The sequence below is a fragment of the Colletotrichum orchidophilum genome (assembly GCF_001831195.1).
Source record: "Colletotrichum orchidophilum strain IMI 309357 chromosome Unknown Scaffold_126.1, whole genome shotgun sequence".
Classification (NCBI taxonomy): domain Eukaryota; kingdom Fungi; phylum Ascomycota; class Sordariomycetes; order Glomerellales; family Glomerellaceae; genus Colletotrichum; species Colletotrichum orchidophilum.
Genome location: NW_019173082.1, coordinates 55078 through 74782, shown reverse-complemented (window position 1 = coordinate 74782; position 19705 = coordinate 55078). Strand labels below are relative to the sequence as shown.

The following is a 19705-nucleotide window of genomic DNA, read 5'->3' as shown; positions in this document are numbered from 1 at the left end:
CCCGACACGAGGGGGTATGTGAGGAGGTTATTTCTTTTAAACAGCCCAGCTTTCAAACACAAGCCTTCCTAGACTTGTTTCTGTTTTCTGCCCAAGCCCGCCAAATGGGAGGCAGAGTACCCAACACCGGGATAGATAAAGTACTTAGATATCTATACCTTGGGTACCACGGTGTGGTTGGTTAGCAGTGAAGAGGGGCCCAAAACACTGCCCGCAGCCCGCCCCTCTCGGCGACTGGATGCTGGTGACGGGAGTGCGTGGGAGGTGGCCCAGTGAGAGGGGAAGGGGGAATGTACAATGGCACACCACCAAACGGGAGTCTGGGCAGGGTGCAGTAGGCTTGCAGTAGTCCCGGCTTTGAGGCTGTGTCAGCAATGCCAACCCTTTTTCCATCAGTGTCATTCGTGTCTATTCCCCGGCATATGGCAGGCAGCCCTTTGTGGCAGCGGCTCAAACACGTTGCGGAACGGAGACTGCTTGTGGCTGCACCTGGAGTTGTGCTATGTTTGGAACAAGGACCCACAAGTTTCAGATAGTTGCGTAAGGTATGGAGCACCTTACCAGCCTGCCGACCCGGCGTGGCAGGTGAGCTGTACGATGTACCTCGACCAGACCATTCTTCCAGCGGCCTTTCTTGCCTCTGTCGTGCGTATCTTTCTACTCTGCCACTCTTGGCCTCGGTATTGAGCCATATCTCAACCAAGGTCGAGATGCCCGCCGCCTCTCTTCTATCGTTTTAGGAGTCTTGCTGCGTCCACCCTTCCTGGGGGCCTTGACGCAGCCTGGCACACCTCTTTCAACTCCAGACAGAAAGTCATCCACCACACTGATTGATCCGCATACAATATAGTGAGGTTGGATGATCAACTGTCAGCGCCTCGAAACCTTGAGAGCCAATCATAGCAGCATCTTGCGATCCTTCAGAGGCTAGAGCGACGATACATGATGAAGTGCCCCATGACCAGCGACTGCCGATCCATGCAGTGCATGCAGTGCATGCAGACGACGGGCAGCATCCTGGCAGCCTGGCTCCGACGCTTGTTTTGCAGGGCGCGACCACATCGCCAAGGCTCCCAAGGTCATAACCCTGGAAACCCTCGGCGATTCCACAGCGTTGCGGGAGCAACAACAGCATGAGGTGTTCATTCCATTATTCCATCCCATCAACTGTCGTGCCGCTGTTTGACAAGGACCAGCCTGGCGGGGTAGGAAAACCTTCAACTTCTAATCGGCCTCTCCCTGGCATGACTGACAAGAAGGCACCCCGGACATCCGGGGGTCCCCAATAAAGCTCCCCGGTGTGCCTCATAAATGGACCCTTAGGACATCACCGACCGGAATGTGGCTTTCGCGACACCCGCTATATACTGCGCCTTCCTAAAGAATCTGCCCAACACTGTGGGCTCATCGCATCTCAGCTTCCCTTTGCTTGACTCTTTCAGGTCAATCTCGTGGCGCCTCTTCATCGCGCGGCAAAACTGACTCCGCGTCTGCGAGGAAATGGATGTACGAAAACACCGAGAGCAGACCTAGAGCTGGGTTCCAGCAATAGCCGCTGTCGTGGTCACGAAACTAATACATGTCAGCTAGGCTTCCGACAGTTGCTGACATTCACTTGCCTTGTTTTTGCAACAAATTGGACAAAGTACCCACGACAGGCCGTCAGCCCACCGACAACGAGTGCGCACTGCGCAGGTCTGGGGCACTTACGACGAATGGTGGCTCGGCCGTCATCCACCTAGGAATGGTTCCTCGAGAGGGCAAGCCACATTCATCAAGGTACCGGAGAGAAACACGAGAAAGCATCCAGGCCGATGAGATGACGTACTCGGGCAACATTTGAATTTGCGTTCCTTGAGGACCCCAAACCAGCCCTATCCAGAATGCCGGCTCAGACTGGAATCATTGTCGTCCGTGCGTTGTCGGAGATCGGGGGCCCCTTGGGCCCTTCCGCTGTGCGTGCGGCGCGACAATCTTAGCCAAAGGAACCTCACGTTTGACCGTTACGACACCACGTTATCACGTGGCGATAAGATAACAATGGAGAAAAGAGACCCCTGGTTGCAGCAACTTTTTTTTTCCCCCTTCGCTTGGGGGAGCTTTAATTAGCTAGAGGGTCGTTGTTGCGCAGAGTTTCCAGAGTTCCAGTTCACACAACCTGTCGGCACTATGAGCAAGAAGATCCATGAAGCTGATTCCGACTCCGACGTGGAGGATGGTGGCGTCAAGCTCAATGCACCCACGGTTCGCCTGGCTCCCCCGAGTCTCCTAGCCGTCACGTTTTTAACCCCCACCATTAGGAGAACTCAACCGATGCCATGGATATAGATGTCCCACCAACTCCTGCCGACAAGAGACAGGCTGCAGCCCTGGCTCGCGCCGAACGAGCTGAGCGTAGAAAACAAAGACGTGAGGAATTAGCGGTGATAGGAGGCTCCCAGATGTCTTCCTTGGCTAGCACACCGAACCCCGAGTCCGAACCCGTGTCGCCTGCGCTGAAAGCTCAAGAGACGAAGCCAAGGGGAAGGAAGGGGGCAAGAAAGAGCACGAATATGGCCGAGAAGGAAGAGGAAGAAGAAAAGCCAGAGGACAACGCAGCGACAGCGACAGCAACTCCCAACGAGGCCCCAGCAGCAACAGAGCCAGCACTAGCACCAGCTCCTGTTCCTACTCCCAATCCTGTATCACTTGCCGAGCCGCTTCCCTGCATGATCGATGTGAATCCCACCAAGGCCAAGGTCGTCATCGACACAAGCGCGTCTGTGGCTGGCGACGGCACTTCCATTGCCCCCAGCTCGGTGAACGGCGGCGACAGCCAGCAGGGAGGCCCCAACCGCGCCGCGAGGCGGCGGCAGATGCAGATTGGCAACCGCCGCAAGGCGATCAAGAAGGAGCTCGGCATACCCGCCGATTCCGACGAGCGTGCGGAGGAGGTGGGCAAGCTGCTGGCGGCCTGGACTGCGGATTTTGACGAAAAGACCGAGGCGCGGGCGGCCAAGAAGCAGGCCAAGAAGGAGTCGTCCCGGGCAAAAGCAAAGGGTAAGCTTCACACAGGACGAAACAACAAAAATGATGAGAAGCAGAAGCAGATAAAGAAGCAGAAACAAAAAAAGGCCCTAAGAGACCGGCAGGGGCAGGAAGGCAACTAGTGGAGAAGTTGGCCGACCTGCGGCTCGACGAGACCCCGACTCTGGAGAGCAAGGCGTCGTGAGGAGTAATGGATGTGTGATGGCAAGAAAAAAAGAGGAGGGTTCAATAAGACAAAAGTATATTTACATGCATATTGGCGTCTAGCGGGTCAAAATGGAAGGAGGATATCTAAAATTGAACACCGAGCTAAAAAGCCGGCCACATCTCGCAAGATGGCGAGTTCGTCATACACGTCACGAAATTAAGATATGCAGACTTTTCTTGTGCGACGGTGCTCGACAATGGTAATGTACAGCCATGGGAGATGATCACCAACCCGTTAATGCTCCAAACCGCAATCCTGAACGCCTTTTTGCTGGACTCCCCACCGGCCTCCATGTGTAGGCTCGGGTCGATGACTTCCTCTAAAGCTCCTGTTCGTTCTTGTTGTCATATCCTACACTAGCCGCAACCCTTGTACTGCCGAATCCATTATTGTTTCTTTTCGTTGTCGTTGTCGTTGTCGTCATTCCACTTCTTATTCTGCTCCTCCTCCTCCTTCCTTGCGCCGCTCCAAACCTCTGAAACCTGCTCGGCAATCAAGTCGCCCAGCCCCTTTCCCTCAGCAAGCGCCTTCGCGTGCTCGGCGCCCCTCTTGGCGTCCCAGTCCTCGGGCTCGCTGCCGTACCACAACCTCTGCGCAAAATTGCGCTTCTTGAATTCGATGGCACGCATCTGCTCCTCAGTCAAGCCCTCGCGGCGCATCCGCTCCTCGCGCAGGAGCTGCTTGGTACGCTGCGCCTGCTCGGGCAGCGCGGTGGGGAACATGCGTCCCAGGCGGGACTGCACACGTTGCAAGATGGACTGGCCCGTGTAGTCGTAGGCGAGCTGGTTGCCCGAGGCGGAGAAGCCCGTCCAGAGCATGAAGGTGCGCCAGTCGATGCGCCGGGGCGGCATCAGCATGATGAGCGGGCAGAGGATCACGCCTGCAATGGCGGCGTTGTGGACGATTGGGGGGGTCTGGTTTTGGGGCTGGGCGGGTTGGCCCGCGGGTTGTGCGGAGGCTGAAGACATTATAGATGTGTGTTTGTGGTGTTCCGCGATAAAGTCTGACGGGTTTGGGGGGTGGAAGGATGGACGTTGCTCGGGTTGACGGTCGAGCAAGTTTCCTCGGGTGTTCGAGTGCTCGACGCTGTTCGTAAGTAGGTGGGCTTCGATTTCGGGCTGGAGACTAATGTCGCAAAGTGGGTGTTGTCGGGAAGTTGGGCGGTCAAGTCAATGACGGTTGGTGAAGATGTCAGGTGCAGGTGCAAATGGGAAATCTCCCAAAATTTCAGAGCCGCGCTAAGCCCCGGCGCCGAAATCGAGGTGGGGCCGACCCGGGGCTCCGGGACACCAACCACTTGAAGAGAATACGTGCCACCTGACTCACAAGAGTACTACCGGATACAAGCTTTCAAACGGGTTGCAGCCAATTCTAGCACGTAGAGCGACAAATTAGGGCCTAGGTAATGTGATTGAGACCCATGCTGATTTCTTCTATAGCGGCTTCTCAACTATGGCAAATAGCGACAGAGGTTCAAGATGCCGACAAAGAGCAGGGGGGTTCCGGCAAAAACCTAGAACATCATAATGCAGCGATATCCGGAATAAGTCAAATGGACAAATGCACCTAAGACTCCGTGCCATGGCGGCGAACGCGGGCAATGTGAGAAAATTGACTCACAATGAACGCGATAAGAAAGTACAAGGTCACGGGATTTATGCACGAACAGATTCAATCCTGATCTCGTTCTTACTCGATTATTGACGGATTTTGAATATAAGCAATGCCTCAAAACTGATAGAAAACCGAGTGCAACCTCAAAGGACTGCTTGCTGTGGACGCGTTACCATGCTCAACCCACGGGTGTATATTTACCTGTCTGGTGAAATGAAACCAGTGAGTGTTCACAGACGAAAATTGGTCAGTAATCATTAAACACCACAGTTGAAGAGTGTACACCGAACACTTGAACATATCGCTAGCTTTGTTTCTCCTGTTCAGATAGCTTTAAAGTTGGTAGTTTTCAATAGACTCATGGAAATGTCTGCAATCATCTCTTCTTCTTTCTTGGTCCTGATACAAGTATCCGAGACCAGTTTATAATTCTGTAAATCATCATTATCTTGCTTCATTACCGTTGAGATATGACCTCTAAATAACATTGACTCCAAGAAACGCCTGCGGACATGCGGAACACAAAACCAAACGCAGAATTTTCTAGTTTCCTACTTTTGAACTCCTCCGGATGTAGATGCGTGAACAGAATCCAAGATAGCCTCCTCTTCCTGCCATAGGTGAGCGCCCGTCTCCTTTAGCAACTGCACGCATTTCTCTTTGCCCATCTTCTCCGCGAGATAGAGTGGCGTATTGTTGGCCAAGTTTCTAGAATGCACACTGGCACCCCTCGTCAGCACTTCGCGCAAAATTTCGATGTTGGGTCCGACGGCCGCCAGGTGGACAGTCGTATTGCCCGCGTAGTCGGCGGCCTTCAGGAGCTCGTGCTGGGCGTCGTTATCCAGGATCTCCTTCACCGTCCGGACATCGCCATTTCGTATGGCGTAACCGAGGACGGTAAATGCCGATTCTGACGCGGTTAGTCGCGCTACGACTGAGTCGAGTGAGCCAGATGGATGCGAAAATACCGGAAGAGCCATTTCGGTCATTTCGCCCCGCAGCGACTGCGACATTCTCGCGCTGACCTGGGCAGTGGTAAGGCTGGGGATGGCGAGCAGGTAAGACAGCTTGGTCAGGGCGGCCTCGGCTGTGAGATCGAGACCGAAGATGACACCAGCGCGGCCGAGTTCCGTTCCGGGGCCGTAGACGGGAGATACGAAGCCGCTCATGCACTGACTGACGTTGACGACGATGACACCCCGGTCCACGGCCGCCTTGATGACTTTGGTCAAGCTGCCGTCGATACCGCTGGGAGCGTTACCCATGCCGAAGGTCTCAAGAATGAGACCACGAAGGTCGGGGACGCGCAGGACTGAGTCGAGCATCTCTGGCCTGATGCCAGGGAAAACTCGAAGGCAGGCAACGTGAGCTGTGTCGAGGTGCTTCGTGACCTGGAGCTCGGCGATTCTAGTGGGCCTCAACACGATGGGCCAGTTCACATCAATACCAAGTCCGTTCACCTTGGCCAGGGGTTCGCAGTTGGGGCTGGCAAAGGCCTCAAAAGCGGCCGATGAGACCTTGCTGGTTCTGTTGCCGCGGAACAGCTTGTGGTGGAAGAAGAGGCCAACTTCGGGGATAACAAAGGTTCCTGCGATGATGAGCGACCCTAGGAGGTTGTCGACGGCGTCGGACTGAAGAGCAAAGATGGAGGCCTGGGAGCCAGTGAGGATTACCGGCTTTCCCAGGTCAGAAAGCATGAATGACAGAGCCGAGGCCGTGTACGAAAGAGAGTCGGTCCCGTGCAAGACGACGAACCCGTCAAAAAGGCGGTAGTTCTCTCTGATGGTCTGGGCGATTTCGGTCCAGCCCTCAGCTGAGATGGAGCTCGAGTCCAGCAAAGGGTTGAACTCCAGCACGCCATAGCGAATGTGACGGGAGTAGGCGCTTGGTGGGGTTCTCAAGCTGTCAATCATGATTCTTTGCCCATCCTTGACGGCCTCAAGTTGGACTACGCATTGTTAGTGAGATTGGTTACATATAGTAGTCATGTTGATTTATGGTAGTTCAGTCTAGAGGTGGTTCGGAAAGGAAGATTCATGGACAATTAATCCGGGCTCTTCATCGGGTTAGGTGAGGGTAACACTCCTAACATGCTGAGAAGCCAGACAAGTGCTCTGTTTCGTGGCTCTCGGTTTTCCTGGTGCTTGATGTCCTTTAGAGAAACCTACCGGATGGGGACGACTTGTCGTTGAATGAGGGCCGCGGGGCCATGGCATCCTTCAAGAAGCCTCCAATGGGTTGGAGTCCGTCGGCGGTAGGCTGCATGCAGATGGTTCCGCCCGTCATGATAATGAGGACTCTAGATTCCGGGTAGTTGGACGCCGGCAGGAGTCTCTCGGCGGTGGGTTCGAAAGCCATTTTGTCGGTGTACCGGTGATGCCGAGTTCGAGTCTTGTCAGGTAGGAAACAGCAATGAAGGAAATAAAGTTGCAATCGATCAAGTCGAGACTTTATCAAGTACCAAAGCCTCCACAGATGGGTAAATTGAGGGGCACGGGGTAATGGAGGGGCAGGAGCTTTTGTATGGAGAGCAAGGCGACAACAGTTGGCCAGTGTCACGCGCGGGCGGTGCAAATTTTTGTAATTTTGGTCAGACGCAGAAGTCTGTGAGAGACTGCGATGGGCGGGTAGTGATGGATGGTGAAAGCACGGGGGTGGAGACGGATGGCGAGTCAATCAAGTCATTTCAAGGTTGTGGCATACACCAGCAATTAAAAGGCAGCTAGAAGAGCCCTTGGTGGCCGGTATACGGCAACGGTCTGGATGAACCCGACAAGAGCTGGCTGGCATAAGGCTAGTGCGTGCTTGACCGAAGCCTCGGATAAGGAGACACAAGGGAATGCGGGTAAATAAGGTATCAACATTGCCCCTCGCGCTCGATGGCACGCCTTATCGCGATAAGCCAAAGACTGTTGCAAAACTTGGGCGAAGACCCGGGTAGAGCCAAGTATCGCGGGGCAGGAGTTGACGAGACAAAAGCCGATAGCGGATGGCGTACAGAGTTTTGGAGGGGTAATAATTAAGTAACAGAACGGCCACGACAGCGGCGTGACCATTTCTAGGAAGCGGGCATGGCCGGCTAGACTCGACGATGGTGTGAGTCGCTGACCACGGTGCTGCTCGTGTAGGAGGATAGAATGAACTAAGGTCGTTGTCGATATTCCTTGTTTTGCCAAGTTTGGCCCGAGGCGGAATTTAGATCTGGCATTTGCTCGAGGGCGAATTGAAATCAGCCAGAAATGCGATGAGTTGCTTGCAGAACTTCACCTTCGGACGATGACGCACGTGCACGGACTAGGCCAGAATGGACCTGCCATTTTTTTCCACCCAAGGCTACGGAGTACCTAATTACCTTACCTTACCTTACGCGCGCTCGGCAGGACCCACAATCCAGGACCAGGGATTTTCCGCGACGTTCGAGTTCCATCATCGTCAATCTGGAACTTGATTGGGATTCTGCCACAGACACCGCCCAAACGCCAACCCATCCTCAGCTACCTGGGCGGCTGGAATCTGACAACTACCACCGCTCCTCGTCATCGACGCAAATACGATACTGCAACATTCGTAGACGCCGGCCGCGATTATCCCGTGGACACCTAGCGACCACTAGCAATGCGACCCGTTTAAGTTGTCGTTCGCCCTTGATCCCATCTCTCACCAGAACGTCCCATCGAGCAAGCCAATCTCTCTCGCGACAGGCGCATCTCGCCGCGCTTCGCAACCATCATGGATTCCAGCGCGGCCAATGGGGGCTTATCGCCTCGAAGTTTTGCGATGCAGCACCAGCGTCCCCGGGCCAGCTTCCAGGGTTGTTCACGAATCTCCGACTACGAACTTCTTGGCAAGCTGGGTGAGGGTACCTTCGGGTTAGTGCACCTCCAGATCTTGCTTCTTTGGTCGCGTTACTGATTTACTGTGCAGTGAAGTTCATCATGCGAGATCTCGTAAGACGAATGCCCACGTCGCCGTCAAGAAGATCATCATGCACCACGAAAAGGATGGCGTACGTGTGATTCTGGTTTGCTAGGCAGCCAGCGCATCTGCTGACGGTCGACAGTTCCCCATCACGGCATTGCGAGAAATCAAACTTCTGAAACTGCTCTCTCACAAAAATGTCCTGCAGCTGGTGGACATGGCTGTGGAGCACCCTCAGAGAGCCAGTAAGTCGCTCATGCTCAACTACCCAATTCGCCAGCAGCAATTCCTGACCAGAATTGTGACAGGCGACAAGCGCAAGCGTCCGATCATGTACATGGCAACTCCGTACATGGACCACGATCTGTCGGGTCTTCTCGACAACCCTTCCGTTCATTTCACCGAACCTCAGATCAAATGTTACATGTTGCAGCTCCTTGAGGGATTGCGATATTTGCACGACAGCCATATCCTGCATCGAGATATGAAGGCTGCCAATCTTCTTATCAACAACAAAGGCATCCTCCAAATCGCCGACTTCGGTCTAGCAAGACACTACGAAGGACCTACGCCGAAGCCAGGGCATGGCGCAGGGGAGGGAAAGAGGGAATACACTGGCCTTGTCGTCACAAGATGGTATAGGCCTCCGGAATTGTTGCTTCACCTGAAAAAGTACACAACCGCAATTGACGTCTGGGGTGTCGGGTAAGTGTCAGGTCTGGCGCATTTTCACACACGTTGCTGAGTGTTTGACAGCTGCGTCTTTGGCGAAATGCTCGTTGGAAAGCCGATTTTGGCTGGCGAGAGCGACACTCACCAACTCGACATCATTTGGGATCTGATGGGGTCGCCCACACCGGAGAATATGCCTTTGTTCAATACTCTGCCTGGCGCCGAAGCAGTAGCCCCACGCCCTCGGTCTGGCAGCATATCCAACAAGTTCAGAGAGTACGGAACCGGAGCAGTCTCTTTACTTAAGGAGCTTCTCAGACTGGACTGGAGAAGTCGCATCAATGCCGCCGACGCGCTCAACCATCCATACTTCAAAATGGCCCCCATGCCAGCCGAACCAGGAGACCTTCCTACCTTCGAGGACAGTCATGAATTAGACAGGCGAAAGTTCCACGATCGCCAGGCAAAGCTCCCACCGGCGCCTAAGGGAGGCACGGTGGGCATGGGTCCCGAGGCGCACGGCGCAAATGCCGGGTTTAACAATACCGATGCTTACAGCAACCGCAATGGGGTGAACGGCCGCAACGCCAATGTGCCTGGAGGTCACAGAAACGGCGGCGACGAACGCCGACCAGCTTGGCAGCGAGACAGAGGTTTGCCTCCGCGACCGCCACCACCCGAGTATGCCAACGGCGGCCCCATGCCGCCACGTGAAGACTACCGAGACAGAGACAGAGACAGGAGGCCAAGAAGTCGGGGAGGAAGAGCTCCCGATGTGGATACCTATATCCCGAGCTACAGAGATGACGTTCCTCAAAGACACAGAGACGACCGGCCTCCCCGCGACCGCCGTCGCAACAGTAGAGACGAGCGATGGCACGAGCGAGACTGGGACCGCCGGACCCGGAGCCGTAGCCGCTCTCCTATGCGGGAACGGGACACATACCGCAGATGAGATTGCGGCTTGTACAAAAGACAGTATAATATCGAACGGCAGGACAGCTCGGCAAAGCGAGGGACAGGCGTTTGGGGCGGGAGGCATATTTCCAAGCAAGGCTGGTATATAAGTGATTCCCCGGTAATGAATGTTTCCCTTCCCCGTAGCATATGGTATCTGTGAAAAAAGACCGAAACACTAAATCAAATCTCTGAATCATCATCATCCTCCTCGTGAATTGTTTGTGACCAAAGTCCAGGGGTTCGCCTCCGTCTCTTCGGGGGTGGCTTGTTCAGCAACTGCCAATCAGTCTCGTAGGATGAGGAGTCTTCTGTCTTGCCTGTCCCGGGCCGCTCTGAGGATGGCGTCCCAGGCATCGGCGTTGGAGAGAGCAAACTCGACCTCCGATCATGCATGCCGAGGACGGAGGTGATGACGCCGGACGTGCACGACAAGGCCAGACCAACCAAGATGCCAATGCACGCGCCACAAGCCAGCTGCGGGAAAGTTGTTTAGTGGATCAATGCTCCAATTCTCGCGGGGGCAACTCAGAGAACTAACAAATGTGTAAAGAGGCTGTGCGGGTTAGCGATGTCGTCAACAACGTGCGTTCCAAGGGAGGGTCTGCTTACCTGAAGACTGGCTATGAAGTCGATAACAGCTTGGCACCATCCAAGAACAAACGTTGCCATAAGAAGGAGAGGCGACAACAGGACGAGGATCACGTTGATGAAGAATGCCACTGGCTTCCAAGCGATCCTTGCGGGCCATGTCGCGATGGTAAACACGCCAGAAGCGTACGACAGCAGCGCCATGCTAAGGGATATGAGAGGAAAAGCTGGTGATACCTTGATTTGATGAAGCGTAGCAGGGGTAGCTCAGTGTAAGCTATACCTGTAGAAGGGAGTACCACGTTTTGCTTTCTCAAGCATGGCAATCGGATAAGTTTGCGGTGGCCTAGAAAGATGCTGGCGAGGGGTGAATGATGACCGAGGAGAGGTTGTAGGTTACAACCAAGAGCGGTGGATTTGTAACACGGGCGTATAATCCGGTGCTGTGAGGTCGGTCACATTCCAGCCTTCTCATTCATAAGTACGAGGGTGCGCGGGCGGGCTGCGGGAGGGAGGGGAGAGAGTTGGGTAGGTTGGTACCTGCAAATTGCTTGAGTTGAGCTCCAGCTCGAATCTAGAAGGAAGTGCCAGCAGGCAGATAGAGGAATCGGACGGCCACATTCAGTGACGGTTGGAGCTTGACTTACTTCATCAGGCCAGGGGGGGGAAATGGATGGATGGATTGGATGCAATTTCAGCCTGCGCACTGACCAGCCAAGATGCCGACCAAGCACACCGTTGGCTCTCGATTTTGAATAGCAATCGCTCAATAATTAGCAGAGAGTGGACGTGTACGACTGCATGTCACTGGACGCTGAAGGCCATCTGGCAAGTACCAGCCTGAGGTTCAAAGACTATAGAGATGACGGGAAGGCCGGTCAGTACCTTAGGGTGGTAGGTCTGCCGGCGAGTTGCACAATGATGGGCTAAGCGGAGGTCCGCAGGGACTTGGTTCCCCACGGTCCGCAATATGTGATATGGAGTACCAATCAGGTAGAGCTTATCTGGCTTCGGCTGCTTTCGAGCCCCCCCCAATCCAAGTGGAACACACCACCACCCCTCCACACTCTCTCGACTTCGCCTGGTATTGAACTAACTCAACCTCTCATCCAATCTTCATAGGAGCGAAGCTGCGGTGTTCACTCTGCAAATCCTCGCCCCATCACCAGCGAATCTCCGCTTGACTCTTCCGCAGAGCAAAGCAACCCCGACGCCCGCCATCGCCATCGCCCGTCCCGGCTTTATCTCAATCTCGAGAGAATGCGATAATTAAGTCGCAACCCCGCGTCTTGCTACATAGGTATCGTCGTGCAGTCCGCGCCTTACCTAACCTGGATCGCACAAACTCCAGTCGCCGCAGCTACCTTGGCCCGACGTGGGAACATTGGGTCCCGACGACCCCCGATTGTGACTGCCGCCGAATCGCTGCATTGCGCTCGTCTGGGCAGCGCTGTCCTCGCGCTTTCCACTGCATCGCCTGCCGTAACCTACCTTATCCCGCAACCCGCGTCGCCTGCCGTGTGTCCGCCCGACCTCGCCGCTTACCCTTGAAAACGATCCAAACTTGGTCTGGCCAGGCACCAGGACTGCCTGCCCACCCCCAGAACGCAGCGAGACCACGCTGTCGTGTCCCACCGTACCGTACCTTACGAGCGGATCTGAAAGAAGAAACAACACAAAATGGGAAACAACCCCTCGTCGTCGTCCAAGCCGGCCACGCCTGTCTCATCACAGGACTCTCCCAAGCACCACCACCACAAGAGGGAGTCCAAACACATCATCCCGCCCCGGTCTGCCGAGCGAGTTGCTGCCCCGCCTGAACCTTCCCTTACTCAGGCACAAGGTTCCACGGCTACAAAGGGTCCTAGGCCTCTCCAGGCCATTCCGATCTCCAACTTCACCACCGGTTCTCCCTCATCAAACTCGAGTAACTCCGCCCCGCCGCCGAAGCCCCCAGAATCGAAGCAGGTTGTCCGCGATGCGCCTAGCAAGCCCGTAGACGTCCCAGCTGCCGCCGCGACAGAATCCTCCTCCCTCAGATCGCATTACTCTGCCCACATGGTCGAACCACCGCTGGTTGGGAACAGCAGCGTCAACGACATGTCTTACCTGACACGTCCTCCACGTATGCCACTCCCCATCGAGGAGGAGATTCATACTCCTGGTTCGCCCATCATCGCACCAGCCGACACCAAGGACGCTGGCGTGGCCGAAGTGGAAACCCTCGAGGATGGCATGACTAGGAAGTCCTCAGCCTTGAGCACAAATACAGTCGAAGAAGAGGATGGAGAGGAGCTGATTGTCGATAAGACACGGCCAACGGTGCCCACTCGTCTCGAATGGCGCAGGGGAGGAGGCAAGATCTACGTCACGGGAACCATTTTCCAGTGGAACCGCAAGCATAGATTACATCCTGTGTAAGTTTCAATGCGGGCTTGGGTCTCGGCTACCCGCGTTACACCTGTGGCTCTCCAGTGGTCTGGGACCCTGACCCCTTGGCTGCCTTCTTTACATTGTACCATACGTGCCATACCACAAGTCGATACTCCCACGAACTGAGCTGACAATCCGTGGCCAACAGCGATGGCCAGCCTGGCGTGTTTGCAGCCACGATTCATATTCTTCCGGGAACACACCATGTTAGGTTCTTGGTGGACGGAATCATGCAGACCTCGCCTGACCTGCCGACAACTGTGGACTTCGGAAACAACCTGGTCAACTTCATCGAAGTGAGCGCAGACGACCTCCCGGCGGCAGCACCTGTTGAGCCTGGAAAGGACGGCGTGGCTACAGCAGCTACCATTGACAAGGGCGGCCCCAAGACATCGGCATCGCAGACTGATGAACAGCCCAAGCCACCCAGAGGCAAAGAGGTGCCCTCGCCCAGCCAATATTTCCACCAGATACCCAAGTACTTGGTGGATTTCGACCAGCCCGAAGATTCGCCAGCTTATCAGTACGCGGTAACAGCCATTGAAAAGTTACCGACACCCCCGAGTTTGCCAGGCTTCTTGGGTAAGCCCATCTTGAATGCCGCAGTTCTCATGAAGGACGATAATAGTGTGCTGAACATGCCCAATCACACTGTTCTCAACCATCTTGCCACCAGCAGTATCAAGAATAACATTCTAGCTGTGTCGGCAACCACGCGTTACAAGAATAAGGTAAGTTATCCAATGCAGCGCCGAACTGAGTCCAGGACTAACAACTCGGGTAGTATGTCACGACGATCATATACAAGCCCACCACAACAGACGAGTAACTGGAGACTCTGGGTTGGTACCGAATTCCAGCATGGAGTAGAGTGCATGTCCTGCGTGGATGATCGTCACCTAGCTTAGAGTTATTGCCCCTATTGTCATGAGGCAAAAGAAGTGAACAAAAAGAAATGAACAGCCAGGTTTCGCCGCACTAGCCAGTGGCATTAGTCCCTCCATTTGACGAATACCTCGTCTGTTCTAAATCTTTGAGTACATGAACTGTCCTCGAGGGGCGTCCTGAACCCGGTCTCGTATGCCAACAGGCCGGCATGAGCAATCATGATACCGTTGTCGATACAGAAACGCTCGTCCGTCGCGTAGACACTGCCGCCTCTCTCCGCGGCCATTCCACCCATCATCTCTTGTAACCTCTCGTTGCAGCCGACACCTCCCACAATCAATACCTGACTACTGCCAACGTGCGCCATGGCCCGCTCCGTGATCTCAACCAACATGGCAAACACTGTCTCCTGCAGCGAAAAGCACAAGTCAGCTGGCGTGAACGTCTCCTCCCCCTTGGCTTGCGCCGCCTTCATCTGGCCTGCGAGGATATCCGCATAGGCAAGGATGCCCGAGAACGAGCAATCCATGCCCTTGACCGCGTACGGCAGCTCCAGGAGCCGCGTTCCCTTCTTGGCCAGCTGTTCGATATTGTACCCCGGTGCCGGGTCGTTGCTGATCTCGAGGGTGCGCGCAAAGCGGTCGAGGCAGTTACCGACGGCGATATCAAGCGTCTCACCAAAGATTCGGTACCGCTGCTCGGCGTAGGCAATGACCTGGCTGTTGCCGCCGCTGACGTACAGCACGACCGGGTTCTGAGCGCCGGTGATGGTGCGGCCCATCTCGATGTGGCCGACGCAGTGGTTCACGCCCACTAGCGGCTTGTCCCACAGCAGGCTCAGCGTCCTGGCGGCGACGGCAACGCTCGTCAGGGGCGCACCCATGCCGGGGCCCTTTGTGAAGCAGACGCAGTCGACGTCGGCGACGGAGACGCCGGCCTCGCGGAGGGCGCGGCGGGCGATCTGGACGAAGAAGGAGCGGTGGTGCTTCGCCGTGTCTTTGGGGAGGAAGCCCGTCCCCGGCGGAGAGACGAAGGTATGGCGGATGTTGGAGAGGATCGTGGACTCGGTGCCGTTGTGGAGCATCACGCCGATGCCGAGCTTGTTGGCGGAGCCTTCGCAGCCGAGGGCGATGAGGCCGCGCTTCTTGGACATTGTTGCCGTCGTGAGCTTGGAGGGGGATTCTGCGGTCATGGCTGGCGGTAGCAGCTGTTGTTGTTGTGGTGGCGGCAGCGGTGGGGTGTCGACGACGAGGTTTAGATCGCGGGGCCTCTTTGGTGGACGGGTGGTGGTGTAACTCATAGGGTTGGACCGATTGCCTGGGCTCTTTAGCCAAATTTGACCTTTGATTTCACACTCCTCTCCACTAGATTTCGAGCCCCGGAGATCTTCCAAGAAAATGTGTCAATTTTTTATGCTGGAAAATCTTTCGTCATTAAACGGAGAGAATTGAAATTTTGGTGTAGATATTGCGACGATTACTTTCCGTCGTCTGTCGCGACAAGTTGGTATCAACCAATGGGGGGGGAGTTGACGTAGGAGGGGTAATCCCGTTGGTGGGATGTCGGTTTCCAATATCAGAGAAAGAACCTGTGGATGGGTAATTGTGGGTCCCGAATGTATTTCTGGTCCCCTGCCCACGGGCCCCAAAGAAGCGCACGCTCGAATTCGGGTGGGCAGCATGATCCCTCCGGTAGAGCTGCCACAACCGTTGTTCACACACCGCACCGGACCCTTCTCAGCCTTTTGCGTATATGTCCACAGGTGAACCACCCCCCCCCCCCTTTCTCAGTCTACCAGCCTTCCTGCCTACCAGGTAGGTGTGCGACCTCACACACTCTACCCCCCGGCAAATGCCGCCCGCCTCGCCCAGGACTCGCTCTCTCTCGCCTTGCTTTCTCCCCCCTCTCTCTCTTCTTCTCTCCCTCTGTCTTTTCCCCATGGGATTGACCTCGCCCATGAGATACACATCGCTTCTATTCTTCAGACAAAGGCCTCGGCATACTCAGCAGGTCAGTAGTCAGCCCGAGTCATCCCATTGTCCAGGTTGGCGCACCGTTTTATCGCTCAGAAACACCCCCGGTCAAGGTACCTTTGGAGGTCCAAAGCAATTATCCCCACACCCACCACCGGCAAGCCTCGACAAGAAGTGGACTCCCCTTCCTCTCACTACACAATTATTTCTCTTCTTTTACTCCAGGATATTCCTCTCCCAGTTCGCCCTGCCCCTCTTCTGCGCCGTTGCTACAGATATCTCGATTTTCTTGTTTCCCCTCTTTTGCAGTCTTCGTTTTTCTTGCTACTCTTCTTGGGCCCTTCAGGTCCCCTTTCTTGCCGTCTCGTGATCGGCCGAGGGATCTGCGGGCACAGATCAGCCGAATCGGGATGTTCCAGAAAGACAAAGGCCGTCTGCTGACATTTCACGACTACCTCACCTACCACACAACAGTCTGGTTTCTTCTTTTTTCTTTGACAAGCTGCAAAAACTGTTACAGGCTTGTTCTCACTTCTTTGTAGGAAACCTAGAAGCTGTTCAATTTCACTACCTGCTAACCTGTAGTCTCGTCAGCCGGGTCTCCCACGTATGATGCCGTGTGAGACCAGCCGCTCGTCGCAAACTCTCCGAGTCACCTCACAAACCATCTCCTACTTCTCCCACCTCACCACACCAACAAGCCGATGCACACAAAAGTACATGAAGCTACCGACCCTCTATTTTTTCCACTCCTCGCTGCCACAAAGCAAGGCTATGCGCTCCGAGTCTCCAAGGAAACCTCGAGCAGAGTCAGACGCCGCCAGCCGCCGGAAGCCGACCTCAATCGTCATCTCCGCCATAATCCGGCCGACCGCGCCTAGGGCGAACGAGGCGAACGAGCACTCCCCCTCCGCTTCTACACGAGAGCAATAGGCGATCAAGTCAGCGACTGAAGGCATGGAGTACATTGTTCATCTTTGTTTATTGTGTTGGGGAATCTTCCATCCCTGGCCGAGGCCCTCGTCTTGGTAGGCCACTTGCCTCCAAATCACTCTTCTTTTACATTCATATACTTTACATGAGAGCCATGTCAACCCAAAACGCCACGCCTAACCGACCGCCTTGCCTGCCCACCTGCCAGCCACCAGGCCCTTTGTACGAAACCAAAAGACAACCAAAACACCATGGGGGTATACAACACACGTCATCCGAAGATGAGGAGCAGAGATCGAGCCTTGCAAGCCAGACCATCTCTCATGAGGGGGTAGCAGCAGGTTGAGCTGGCGGAGAAGCCTGAGATGGCTGCCGCTGCTGCTGCGGCGTTGCTTGTGGCTGTGGTTGCGCTTGCTGCGGCGTTGAAGGTTGCGGCAGTGCAGATCTATTGCCAGCCACGCCCGCTGTCTGCTGAGGTGTTTGGCCGTTGACCATGCCCTCATGCGGAAGTTGTCGGCGCTGGTACACATATTGCGACAGCGGGATCGTCGCGCGGAACTTCAGAGCCCGCGTGTCATACGGGTCCACCTCATACGCATGCGTCTCTTGCTCATCATCTTGGTCATACTTCCACCGATCAGTATAATCTTCGCCTTCCTCTCTCGGCGGAGTAGTCATTCCCCGACGGTCAATCCACAGCCGCCCCAAACGACCGATTCGACGACGGAAGGCTGGCTGGCTACTGGACGGCTTATCCTTTCCTCCGCCTGCTCTAAACTGGAATATCGACAATTCGCCTCTGTCAGTGACAGGTTCTGGCTCTTCATCGACATCCATGGCGTCTGACTCGGAAGAGGTGGACGCGGGAGGCGTCATCAGATACTGGGTCTTGGCAGGACGGAAGCTGACCTCCATGCGTTGTTCCTTGACCGGTGACAGGGGGTCTCGCGTGAGGTCCACATGATTTTGGTTCCACTTTCGGTGGTTGTGGACCTTGCTTTCAACATCTGCTCGCAACTCATTCTCCTTTTCAGCAAGCTTATCTGCCAGCTGCAACAAGTCTGCCTCCATGGATCGACCATCCGGCCGCACGGCAATGCGAAGGTGGCTGCCCGGTGGCTTTTGGAGAGTAGGCGCCTCCACGGGCTTCTTCTTGGGAGGCTGCGCTCGGTCAGCACGTGTCTTTGAATTTCTGGACCACGATGCTAGACATACCTTGTGGTTGATGAGGTCGTCGTCCTCGGTCTTGATGCCGAGCTTGACCTTCATCTCCTTGAGTTTGGCCCTCTGTTCGAAGATCGCCCGGTCAAAGGTAAGTAGTTCACGTTTGAGCATCTCACGCTCATAAGACTGAATGATGAGCTGTCGGCCATCTTCAAGTTCTCTGCGAAGTCGCTTCAGTTTCTCGGCACTTTGGACGTCTCTCTGCCGCGTTTTTCGCGTCTGTCTAGCCTCACGGCGTCTGAAGCACACATATGGGTCGGCCTCATCACTCTCCTGGTGTGTCTCGAACTTGACGCTTGGGTGAATGGGTTTGTTGCCAAGTATTTGGCGGCGCGCTTTCCAGTGCTCATAGACATGCTTGGCGTGAGCCATGAGCTTGTTTCCACCGAGCGAGGCAAGAGAGGGCACCATGAGATCATAGCCAACCACTGTGTTGTCTATTGATGCGAATGGAGTCTGTTCAGAAGCCGTGTCTTCGAACACTTCCATAATGCGTTCAAAGTCATCCTCTGACAGCTGAGAGGCGACGGTCTTCTTGGTGGCATTGTACTGCTTCAGGAACTCATCATCCTCGGTTGTCATGTCATATGAAACGCCAATGCATTCTTCGACAGTCTGCGAGAAGCGGATGAAAGAGGTAGGCTGCTGAAAGTTACTGGGATAAAGCTGATCATAGTTGATCTGGCTCTCCTGGGGAGGCGGAACTGGGATTTCTTGATCATTGCTGGTGCCCGCTTCTTTAAGAATTGACTGGAGATGGTATTCCTATTGAATCGCGGTTAGTATGTGGCTGTTTTTGCTCTGGTGAGCACTGAGTGAGAAGTGGATAAGCTGGGGTGCCGAGGCATATCACATGGTGGGTCACGTGATATCTAGCTGCGATATGATATGGATGGAGGTGACTCACTGTTTCCTCGGCGGCTTCGACACCGGTTGCGATTTGGGTTTCGGTAGTCAAAGATTCGTACTCAGCAGCGTCGATATCGGTCTCTCTGAGTACAGGAAGAAGCGTCTTGACGCTCAACTTCTTGACTCTAACTTTCCTTGTCGACATGGTGGCGGGTGGGGGTCGAAGGCCGAAAGCCAGCGGAAAATCCGCGAAAAAAGTCGATCAAGTCATACAAGGGGTCATGCGACGTTGATTTTTGAAGTTTTGACGGATAAAAATCGTGGTTGTTGGGTTTGGATTGATGGTCGATCTGTTGCTGGCTATGAGGCGACGTTGATTTGGCGTTTGGCGTGAAGAAGAATTTTCCTGCTGCACTTC

General features: G+C 54.8%; 9 protein-coding genes across 9 annotated transcripts; 4 read left to right on the top strand and 5 right to left on the bottom strand.

Moving 5' to 3' along the window:
* Window positions 1–1133: 1133 nt before the first annotated feature.
* On the top strand, window positions 1134–1289 carry CORC01_11517 (uncharacterized protein; the record flags this gene model as incomplete). The annotated part of the gene is made up of 1 exon (XM_022623141.1): window positions 1134–1289. The coding sequence occupies one exon, from the start codon at window positions 1134–1136 to the stop codon at window positions 1287–1289; it is 156 nt and encodes a 51-aa protein (XP_022470366.1).
* An 880-nt stretch (window positions 1290–2169) lies between these two features.
* CORC01_11516 (uncharacterized protein) lies at window positions 2170–3149 on the top strand (the record flags this gene model as incomplete). The annotated part of the gene is made up of 2 exons (XM_022623140.1): window positions 2170–2244; window positions 2301–3149. The coding sequence occupies 2 exons, from the start codon at window positions 2170–2172 to the stop codon at window positions 3147–3149; spliced, it is 924 nt and encodes a 307-aa protein (XP_022470365.1).
* A 472-nt stretch (window positions 3150–3621) lies between these two features.
* Window positions 3622–4203, bottom strand: CORC01_11515 (uncharacterized protein; the record flags this gene model as incomplete). Its single annotated transcript, XM_022623139.1, has 1 exon — window positions 3622–4203. The coding sequence occupies one exon, from the start codon at window positions 4201–4203 to the stop codon at window positions 3622–3624; it is 582 nt and encodes a 193-aa protein (XP_022470364.1).
* A 1197-nt stretch (window positions 4204–5400) lies between these two features.
* CORC01_11514 (asparaginase) lies at window positions 5401–7207 on the bottom strand (the record flags this gene model as incomplete). The annotated part of the gene is made up of 2 exons (XM_022623138.1): window positions 5401–6797; window positions 7018–7207. The coding sequence occupies 2 exons, from the start codon at window positions 7205–7207 to the stop codon at window positions 5401–5403; spliced, it is 1587 nt and encodes a 528-aa protein (XP_022470363.1).
* A 1371-nt stretch (window positions 7208–8578) lies between these two features.
* Window positions 8579–10394, top strand: CORC01_11513 (uncharacterized protein; the record flags this gene model as incomplete). The annotated part of the gene is made up of 5 exons (XM_022623137.1): window positions 8579–8718; window positions 8774–8855; window positions 8910–9012; window positions 9076–9472; window positions 9524–10394. 5 exons carry the CDS (start codon window positions 8579–8581, stop codon window positions 10392–10394), a joined length of 1593 nt encoding a protein of 530 aa, XP_022470362.1.
* Window positions 10395–10579: 185 nt separating this feature from the next.
* Window positions 10580–11191, bottom strand: CORC01_11512 (uncharacterized protein; the record flags this gene model as incomplete). The annotated part of the gene is made up of 3 exons (XM_022623136.1): window positions 10580–10873; window positions 10938–10952; window positions 11009–11191. The coding sequence occupies 3 exons, from the start codon at window positions 11189–11191 to the stop codon at window positions 10580–10582; spliced, it is 492 nt and encodes a 163-aa protein (XP_022470361.1).
* Window positions 11192–12667: 1476 nt separating this feature from the next.
* Window positions 12668–14328, top strand: CORC01_11511 (5'-AMP-activated protein kinase; the record flags this gene model as incomplete). Its single annotated transcript, XM_022623135.1, has 2 exons — window positions 12668–13404; window positions 13569–14328. The coding sequence occupies 2 exons, from the start codon at window positions 12668–12670 to the stop codon at window positions 14326–14328; spliced, it is 1497 nt and encodes a 498-aa protein (XP_022470360.1).
* Window positions 14329–14411: 83 nt separating this feature from the next.
* Window positions 14412–15608, bottom strand: CORC01_11510 (glycoprotease; the record flags this gene model as incomplete). The annotated part of the gene is made up of 1 exon (XM_022623134.1): window positions 14412–15608. The coding sequence occupies one exon, from the start codon at window positions 15606–15608 to the stop codon at window positions 14412–14414; it is 1197 nt and encodes a 398-aa protein (XP_022470359.1).
* A 1927-nt stretch (window positions 15609–17535) lies between these two features.
* Window positions 17536–19492, bottom strand: CORC01_11509 (uncharacterized protein; the record flags this gene model as incomplete). The annotated part of the gene is made up of 3 exons (XM_022623133.1): window positions 17536–18375; window positions 18430–19203; window positions 19346–19492. The coding sequence occupies 3 exons, from the start codon at window positions 19490–19492 to the stop codon at window positions 17536–17538; spliced, it is 1761 nt and encodes a 586-aa protein (XP_022470358.1).
* Between the last annotated feature and the right edge of the window lie 213 nt (window positions 19493–19705).